Below are 10,500 nucleotides of genomic sequence, written 5' to 3' on the forward strand. Positions count from 1 at the left end.
TGCTGGCAGAAGCTCATGCGGTCCTGGAAGAGTGACAGCAGGGCGAAGTTGGACTGCAGTGACTGGGCCAGGGACACCGACACGCCGCCGCCGCCGGTGGGGGCGGGGTTCCCGGCTGCGGACACCGGGCCGCCCAGGTGCAGCGCCTCGCCCAGGCGCTCGATGAAGTGGTCCTTGGTCAGCCGGACCCGCTGGTGGGCGCGCACGCAGTTGTCGCACAAGTACTCCTGGCAGTCCAGGCAGTGGGAGCCAGCCGGGTTCTCCTCGTCGCAGGAGCTGCACTGGGGCTCCCCCAGGCGGTGGGGGCGGAGGAGGCCCCCGTGGGGGTGGTGGAAGCCCACGCGGTGGTGTCCGTTCTTGCCGTGGAGCTGCTCGTCGGAGCTGACCACCACATCCAGCAGGTTGCTGAACAGGAAGTTGGAGGAGGGCAGGGAGTCCACGCCGGCCTCGGAGATGGACACCTTCTGGTCGCAGGTGGGGCAGCGCAGCTTCAGGGGCTCGCCGGGGCTCCGCTGGCCCTCCAGACACTGGCGGCAGAACGCGTGGAGGCACGGCAGGACGTGGAGGCGCCGGGAGGGGCAGGAGGACGAGGAGGAGGTGTGCGAGGATGAGGAGGAGGTGGAGGAGTTGGAGGAGATGGGGGCGGAGGAGCCACAGAGCTCCTTGCAGAGCGGGCAGGCCTGCAGGTCCGACTCGGGGAAGGATGCCATCTGCGAGCGCTAAGCGAGTCCGAGCTCAACTTAAAACATATGCTGCATCGAGACTGAGGTATTCATTTGGGGAAAACGTCCGTTTCCCCCGTTGTGTTCTGTGGAAAATAAGCTGGTGGCTGAGGTAGATATGGAAAAAAAGTCAGATCGACGATAAAGAGGATCCACATAGGCCTGGAGGTCTTTCTCTACGGCATAACACTGGACTGACGCAAAAACTGACGGAGGAAACGCCTTCTACAATTAATAACACGCAATAAAAAAAAAAGTGTGATGGAGACAATATCAAGTGAATATTCAGTTCACAACGATTAAATAATTTCAAACGAGTAAGGCTTGTTCTTCAAGAGGTAGGCTATGGCAGTTTTTCAAATTAGACAAACTTTGCATAAAATGCATCATCATTTATTTTATTTTTTTAACGTGGGCATGTATTTTCATAACCGTATACCCAACCGGTCCCCTGGACTACTGTTTGTTGGTGTTATGATGAGGAAGGCTCAACAAATAATCCCGGAGCTAGAGATCCGCGGTGAGTTGTACGCTCCGTCTCTTCTCCCCCCATCGACTCAACATGACTACGGGCCGTGGCTCTGCGCGGACAATTCGGGCCGAGGGAATACCGAGAACGTCCAGTTTGCTGTCCGTGTTGTCGTTGTTATCTAGTCCACCATCGGGGCCCGCTCCGTGGCGTCAGGCGCAGCCAGCGGGCAGCAGCTCTAGACTCGGCCCAGAAGACCTTAAATTATTCATCAAAACGCTGGCTCACACGCGACGCGATCTCATCGCGTGTCGTCGAGTCAGTTTTCCCGTAAAATAACCGCGTCGCCTTTGGTTTGAACTAACAGCCAACACACTTGTCGATGCAGGCTCTATCGACATGTATGCATCAGTGTAAATATGTACCGCTCCTCCGGCCACTTTCCTTCTCTCTGCCTCCCTCCCTCCCTCTCTCCCTCTCTCTCCCCGCGCGGAGGAATGCACTGGGCTTTTCCACGCGTCTCTCTCTGGAAGCCCTGGGGAAAAGGCTAAACCTCCGAGCCCCCGTTACCCTGACGGAAACCCAGTTCTACGACGTTTGTATCGGTCTGCAAAGTCCTTCTATTTACCGTTTTTCTCCGCTCTCTGACATCAGCGTGAAAGGCAGGCGCTGCTGCACTGAGCGCTGGTCCCGTTGTGGACGCGTGTTGTTGGGGCTGATCCTCCAGCCGCTCTCCAACTGAGAAAAATGGACACACACTTCCGCTGGTGTGAGCAGAGAGGGGCGGAGGGGGAGGGAGAGAGAGGGGACGGGGATGGAGAGGAGGGGGGGGGGGGCGGTGGAGGGGAGTTGCGCGCACACTGCTCGCTCCCGTCCTCCTGCGCTCACGCACGGGTGAAGGCACACTGTTATACATGTTATACAACGGGCGGCAGCAATTTTGCAGCGAGCTTCTTTTTTTTTTTGAGCCTGTGTGTCATGAGAGAACCTGCCTATATGTGATTCCCAAAATCGAGTTACACAATACACCTCAGGCCAAGTCAGGAGCCATCCCTGTTCCCAGTCCTAACCATAACATGACTCCATCATCTCTTCTGGTGTCAGATCGGCGCTGGTTTTAAAGCCCACCCCCCTTCTGTTACACCCTCTACCTCAAGTCTGAAGAGAGATTGATAAGAAAACACTTCATTAATCACCGAGCGGGGGGGGGCGGGTGTTACAGCAGCAGAGTCACAGAAAAAAAGCACTGAATACCAAACAAGCTAGTAGCAAGTAGGCTATAAATAGTATTGAATTTAATTTTGAATTGAAACCTTTATTTTCTATATAATAATCTATAATATAGTCTACAAATATAATAAATATGAGGAGAAGAGGAGAGGGGAGCTGGGAGGGTGGGGGATGAGGGAGGGGATGAGAAGAGGAGAATGGAGAGGGGAGAGGGCAAGAGAGGGGAAAGGAGGAGAGGAGGGAGGATAGGGGAGAGGAGGAGAGAGGTGTAGGAGAGAGGAGGGAAGGAGAGAGGAGAGAATAGGTGAGGGGAGAGGAGGGGAGGAGAGAGGGAGACTTTCGATGATCTTTATTGAGACATCCTAACAAACCCTAATCCTCACCAATTTAAAACCACACAGTTATCCTCTTAAAAGGATCGTCATTGTCATAAAAACGGCAAACAGTAAGACAAAAGGGTAACCGAGTTGCTGTGTGGAGGACAATCACCCATAGCAACCAGATCAAAGAGAGGATGAGAGACGTAGTATCGTGTGGAGAAGGAGCCAGGAGATGAGACAGTCTGTCTATGCTGGCTGACAACCATAACCCCAGCATGAGCTGCTACAGTATAGTTAGCATCAGTGTGAATGAAGCCTTAGTACAGTACACCACCTCTGTTCCGAGACTCAGTGTTAAAAGAAGACGCTGTCTTCCACAGGGCAGTTTATCATTAGACAGCCTCCCGGGATCCACACCACGCAGGGTGGAGTCATGTTGGGGTCAGAGGTAAGGCCTGTCCCAAATCAACCCCTGTGCTCTACTACTGTAGGCTACCTGCTATAGTCAGGGGAATTAATCTTAATAAATGACCAACTTGTTACATGGCGGATGGAAGCTACAAAGTTGGCACAGACACTTTTTAGGATGTATCTCACCATCTCAGAAGAAGAACCCAAAAAATATTTGGACCTAACGTTCCTAAAAGGTTATATAATTTAGACATTTTAGACTAATATTAAAGGATGTGCCCAAAATAACCCATGTAAAATTTCTGAAATACATTTTAAAGGTGCTGTATGTGATGTTTGGCGCCATCTTGTGGTGACGTTACACACTACACCTTTAAAATGTATTTAAGACATTTTCATCACCTTAGATGGTGTGATACATCCTAAAGAGTGTCTGTGGAAGGATCTGACCCCTACGTAGATGTAAAGGGCTCATTCTGAAGCCCGCAGTATACTTGCTCTTAACTACGCGTACGCATCCACCACACGTTTCCTGCCTTCCTTTGGAGCGTCGGCTGCAGTTGAATGTGCATGTATGCAGAAAGTATTAACACACCGCAAAAGACCGCTATGTCGTGTTGCTAAACAGCAAGTATATCGCTGTGCTGAAAGAAAATGGAGGAAACTAGGCTTACACTTCACTGTAATATATACAAAGAAGCCATGACTGCCTACAACAAAGCAACATGTCTTGCAAGAAAGGAATACTTTTCCAAAATTATTACAGAGAATGCTGGAAACTCTAGAGTATTATTCTCCGCTATAGACCAGTTAATCAAAACTGCCCCCCCCCCCTTCCTCCGCAGCTCTCCACCACAATGTGAAGAACTTGCACTGTTCATCGATAATAAAATTACATCAATTAGAGCCAGTATTACCTCTGATATAAACATAGACAACCTCAGAAAACCCTGTAAAAATATGTAACCATGGGGAAATTCACACGTATCACATTATCAGAGCTTTTTAAGGTTGTCACTGAGAGTAACTCCTCTACCTCATGTCTTGACCCTGTACCCACGGAATTCTTCAAGGGGGCATTTTACAATGTATCAAGTCATGTCCTGAAGATCATAAATATGTCTCTTCAAACAGGCATCTTCCCAGATGCCTTCAAAACAGCTGTTGTAAAACCACTACTAAAGAAACCCAGCCTAGATGTTAATGCACTGAACAACTACAGGCCAATATCAAATCCTCCCATACATTAGTAAGATACTTGAAAAGATAGTTTCAGTACAAATAAGCTCCTTTATCAAAGAAAATAATATCCTGGAGGAACTTCAATCAGGCGTTAGGACATACCACAGCACTGAAATGGCTCTTACTAAAATAATCAGCAAACAGACTAAAGTCTGATACAAATAAGGTCTCAATTCTTGTCCTATTAGACCTAAGTGCAGTGTTTGATTCGATCGACCATGACATCCTCATCGATCATCTTGAAAGGCTGGTTGGTCTCTCTGACTGTGTGTTAAACTAGTTCAGAACATACATCAAAGGGAGAAAGTTCTACTTCAGGCTTGGAGATCATGTGTCTGAGTAACATGACACCTGCTTTGGGGTTGCACAAGGGGCTTGCCTTGGTCCATTACTATTCTCAAAATACATGCTGCCACTAAGGGATATCATTAGAGAGCACAATGTTTGTTTCCATAGTTATGTGGACGACACACAACTGTACATCTCTGAACCAAATTATGCTGCAGCTACTCCATTACTACCTGTCCTCTAGCAATAAATAAATGGGTGAGCAATAACTTCTTAAAGCTAAACGAGGACAAAGCTGAAATCCTACTGATCGGACCTAAAACAAAAAGAGAAATACTGTTTAAAAATCTGGGGAAACTGATATCCTGTCACAGCGTGGGAAGGCAGTTTGAGTGGGGGTGCTGAGGAGCTGTCTATAATCTAGGCTGGTATTTGTCAGGGAAATGTCCCTCCCACTCTTTCTGTCGCTCACTCACACATGCACACGCATGATGGACCCCAGTGCACAGTATAATTATAAAGCGCGCACGCACACACTACAAAGACGTGATGTTAAATATTTTTATAATAAAATGTGTTGGAATTTACAGTCGAATGATCGGTAAAGGGGAGGTAAGCTACATCAGTGCTAACACATGCAGGCTAATGTAAAACAGCTAGATGATCAATCTACACATTCAGAACTAATGTTAACGTGGTTAGCGCTCCACATGCAGTAATGTAAATAGCTAGACAGTCAGTCAAACGCAAAATACATGCTGACACGCACACGCCCCTAGCATCCTAGCCTGGTTGTCGGCAGGCACAGTAGAAGAAGGTCCTGGTTGTTTTAGCTTTTACATAGAAACAAGTAAAGTTGTATTTTCCAGCTCTGATTCTATGTTATTATATATAAATTACCATTTCTGTTTCCAGGTAACAAGCCATTAATTAGTTGGGATTTTAAGAATGATATAACCAAATACTTACATAGAAACAGGTAAAGTTGCATTTTCCAGCTCAGATTCCACGTTATTACATAGAAAGTACCATGTCTGTTTCCAGGTAACAAGAAATGAGTTTAGTTGGGATTTTCAGAAATATATAACCATATAATTAAATAAAAATGGTTCAAGTTGCATTATCCAGCTCTGATTCCACATTATTACATAGAAACTACCATCTCTGTTTCCAGGTAATAAACTACGACCTTTGTTTGGTTTTTAGGAAGGATATAACCATATAATTACATAGAAACAGGTAAAAAAAATAGGTAAAGTTGCATTTTCCAGCTCAGCTTCCGTGTTATTACATACTGTAGAAATTACCACCTCTGGTTTCAGATAATAAACCATTAGCTCAATTGGGATGTTAGGAAGGATAATACCCATATAATTGCATAGAAACAGGTAAAGTTGCATTTTCTAGCTCAGATTCCATGTTATTACATAGAAATTACCACCCCTGTTTCCATATAATAAACCATGAGCTTCATTGGAATGTTAGGAAGGATAATAACAATGTAATTACATAGAAACAAGTAAAGTTGCATTGTCCAGCTCTGATTCCACGTTATTACATAGAAACTACCATCTCTGTTTCCAGGTAATAAACTGCGACCTTTGTTTGGTTTTTAGGAAGGATATAACCATATAATTACATAGAAACAGGTAAAGTTGCATTTTCCAGCTCAGATTCCACATTATTACATAGAAACTACAATCTCTGTTTCCAGGTAACAAACCACACCTTAAATAGGGATTGAGGGGGTAACTATGGTAACTACTACTAGTAGCTAACTACCATAATGGTGTGTTCGTTTATAACTGAGAGGTGGCAAATTGCGACTTGCTACTAGGAATTATTAAATAAAACACTGCATGAACTCGCACTTCCTCGTCGCAAATTCGGATATGTTTCTCAGCCCCCAGTTGCTCGAATGCACTAGATATAACTAGGTAACTGTGATATAATGGTATATAGCTCGAATGCACACAGGTCGGAGGTAGGTATTTTGCCACTTGCGACTTGCCACCTCCGACCACAAACGAATGCACCATAACTAATGGTAACTACTTTGTAATTTCCTAGACATTATGTCAATTATTACAAGGTTTATTAACTGGTAACTACATAACTACTCCTGGTAACTACTAGTAATTTGTTGATAATTCCCTAGTAATAATATAGATATAACCAGGGTATTATGTTATTACCTTGCTGTAATGTAAAGTGGTACCGACTAGCCTACTGAAATAGCCTAAGACGCAATGATCAACAACGGGCCTGGGGCCTCATTTATAAAACCTTGCTCAGGATTTGCATACTAAGGGTTGCGGACATCCGCAAGTTTCAAAAGGTACGCACAACGATTTTCTGATATATAACGAAGTGCGCACGCATGTCCCACGCCGGTTCCCCATTATAAATCTCAATCAACTCTAAACTTGGCGCACGTGAGCGTGCGTCCCACCCTCTTAACACCATGCCTGTAAATGGCCAGTGAAACCAGTGTTTGGCTTTTTGGAAGAGGTTATGGTGGCTTTTCGAGGTGGTCTATGACATAATGAAAATAATACATTCAGCTCAGTAGAGAAAATAATCATAGCTCCGCATTGTAAAATGTAATGGTAAACAAACAATAACAGAAATGTAAAAAAAAAAAAAAAAAAAAATCTGAGGGGGCACGTGCCCCCTCAAGTTCTATAGGCATGAGCCTCTGATCCTAGCCTAACGTTGTTTTTTTGCATGACTCCTGTTATTCTTATTTCCAAATTAATATTAACTATAGTATCCACAAAGATACCCTTGATATAGCTCAAACTAGTAAATCACCTGTTTGATTGTTATGATGTGAACACAGCATATCGCTATGCGCAAAACTAGCCATTGTTTTGTTGTTGTTGAAGTCCCCCACTCTACCTCACTTCCGGTTTGGCGATTTTTTAGATGTGGGAGTAACCACTATAACTCCAGAAGTCACTGTAACTACAGTGACTTCTGGAGTTTTTTTTTTTTTTTTTTTTCCCAATGAAAATCAAATTCCTACATCCTTTCCCTACACATTGACTCACTGGGGTCTCCAACCTGCAATATGATCTTTGCTGGCTAAGTTACAGAAATGGGTCAATGAATAGTATTACTCCTCCCTCTTGAGGCATGCGAGCGGTACTGCTGCCAGCGCGTTGAGAACCTGCGAGTAAAACCCCCAAGGGCTCCCTACTGTATATAGAACAATTCTGAACATGTTCTACCAGTCTGTGGTAGAGAGTGCCATCTATGCAGTGTTTTGTATATTGATGCTGTAACAGTGCAATCCCCACCCCTGTGGATCAAGTACCGATGATAAAAGGGTACAAGACATTCACAAGGATTTAAACCACAGAGAATTTTTTTTATTTATTTGACTTTTATTTCACCAGGGGACCCCATTGAGACCAGGGTCTCATTTTCAATGGTGCCCTGGTTACAAAGCAAATATAAAAACATCATACATTAAAACTAAGAGACCAGGGTAATCATAGACAGTCTGAATGTTAAATTTCATTTAACATGGCCTCAAATCATCAAAGTATCAAGCCTATAATTCTTGTTAGTCGATTATTGAGGATGCGATCGAATATTAGCCAATATTGCGAATCTTGGAACAAGTTCCTTACCAAGACATTTCTTCACCATGTGTTTGGAAAGGTGTCTACTAACGTCTTTCAAAAAGCTAGTCAACATTTCTAAGGGGCTAGTTTAGCACAAGTCGTCTCCAGCAGTTAGCTGACACTCCCCCAAATGCCAACGGAAAGAAGCGTTGTGGAAGAGCTCAATTCACCAGGAGGAATCCCCCAATTTCACAAAGAAGGAGAAAAGCAGAGAGATGTACAGCAGTCCTCTTGCTCTGGCCAGTTTGATGGTCGTCATGACCCTCTCATGGCCTCACAAAGCCCATCAAAAGCAAAGAATGATGGGTGTAAGAATAACACTCCCTACTCCCCCCCTACTCCCTCACCACACACCCCTACTCCCACCCTAATCCCTCACCACACTCCCCTACTCCCACCCTAATCCCTCACTACACACCCCTACTCAAACCCTAATCCCTGATTACACACATCTACTCCCATCCTAATCCCTCACCACACACCCCTACTGCCACCCTAATCCCTCACTACACACCCCTACTCCCGCCCTAATCCCTCACCAAAGACCCACTCCCACCCTAATCCCTCACTACACACCCCTACTCCCACTCTAATACCTCACTACACACGCCTACTCCCACCATAATCCTTCACTACACACCCCTAGTCCCACTCTAATCCTTCCCTAACAGACCTATATCACACACACATACTATATCACACAACTACTGCTTGTCTGTATGTGTCTCTGAGTGTGTGTCTGTGTGGCAGGGGCAGAGCTCAGAGGTGAGATGTTGTCATACACAGGACCAGAGTCCACCTAGAGGAGAGACACAGGAACAACAAGAAACACACGGATACACCATGTAACCAGGTACAAACACACACACACACACACACACACACACACACACACACACACACACACACACACACACACACACACACACACACACACACACACACACATGTCTATTATCTTCTGGTTCCCTGGGATCAGAGGAAGGTTTGGAAGTCTTCTTCTTCCTATTTAACAAATCAATCAATCAGTCAATCAATAATACTTTACTACTTGTACAGGTGACCAGGACATATATACCCACATTCTACTAAGGAAAAAGGAACACAACAAAATATTTTCAATATAGTGACATGTCATTTCACACAATTTGACATTTTACATTGATGGGCTACAAACCTCTTCTGGAGAGAGGAACTCTCTAGGGACCTCTAGTAGTCTGGTGGTCATAACATAACGTTATGTACATGTTACACTCTGGCTAATACATATAAACTTGGACACTCAGATGTCCTCTAGTGGTCATGTCTTACCTTTGGAAATAATGAAATTTACCACTCATATTACATGAAGGCATATACCTAAATATTTGTGGTATAGATGGTATATATTGATACCTACTAATTATACTACTTGCATGGTGTAACTAATGGTGTGTAGCTGATGCCAGGAGATGCTGACCTCTTCAGTGTGCAGCAGAGGAGGACGAGAAGAGCTCCAGCAGACAGACTTTAAAGACAGGGTCAGGCCTGTGGTGCTTACCGAGTGGAAGGGTGAGGTCTTGTTGGTGGATGGCGTTGGGCTGAGCAGTGAGGATGTCTGTGGTTGGCGCTAGTTATATTTAATCACAGAACAACAACCAAAAACTAGGATCAGAGATCAATCAGAGACCAATTCCCTTAGTTTCAAGTCTTTTTGAAGGCTATTCCAAGTATGTGGAGCAGAGCACATAAAGGCTTTCTATCCCAGGTTAGTCCTTGCACAGGGCACAGCAGGCAACCGGATCACATCTTGTGATCTCAGACTATAACTACTGACAGATCTCTGTGCAATCAGAGAGCAGATGCAAGATGGGAGTTTACCTAGGATGGCTTTACTATATATATGAACAGGTAGCAATGACTCTACAAGGTCAACCAGCCAACCAGCGAAGGCCAACAAGCCCTGAAGTACAGTGTACAGTGATGAGTTAGTGCTTTACAGTTTGAGACAAATCTCAGTGCTCTTCTTTTTCTGGCCTCAATGGAGAAACAGGACTAGTTTCTGAAATAAAACTTTAACTTCAGCCTCAGTTTTCTAAAAAAAAAGGTAATTAAACTGTTTAGAAGAAATGCCAATATTACCAGATTCCAAGATAGTTATAACAGGATATAACTATAGATGGTTATAACAGAAGATAACTATAGAT

At 44.6% G+C, this 10,500-nt stretch overlaps 1 protein-coding gene across 1 annotated transcript in view; it reads right to left on the reverse strand.

Moving 5' to 3' along the window:
- Positions 1–980, reverse strand: part of trim71 (tripartite motif containing 71, E3 ubiquitin protein ligase) — a 24,959-nt gene extending 23,979 nt beyond the window's left edge. Inside the window, exon 1 of the mRNA XM_084455735.1 lies at positions 1–980. This exon is cut by the window's left edge and continues 13 nt beyond it. Within this exon, the coding sequence (XP_084311861.1) occupies positions 1–710 (710 nt within the window). The 5' untranslated portion in view covers positions 711–980.
- Between the last annotated feature and the right edge of the window lie 9,520 nt (positions 981–10,500).

The sequence above is a fragment of the Borostomias antarcticus genome (assembly GCF_949987555.1).
Source record: "Borostomias antarcticus genome assembly, chromosome: 21".
Lineage (NCBI taxonomy): Eukaryota > Metazoa > Chordata > Actinopteri > Stomiiformes > Stomiidae > Borostomias > Borostomias antarcticus.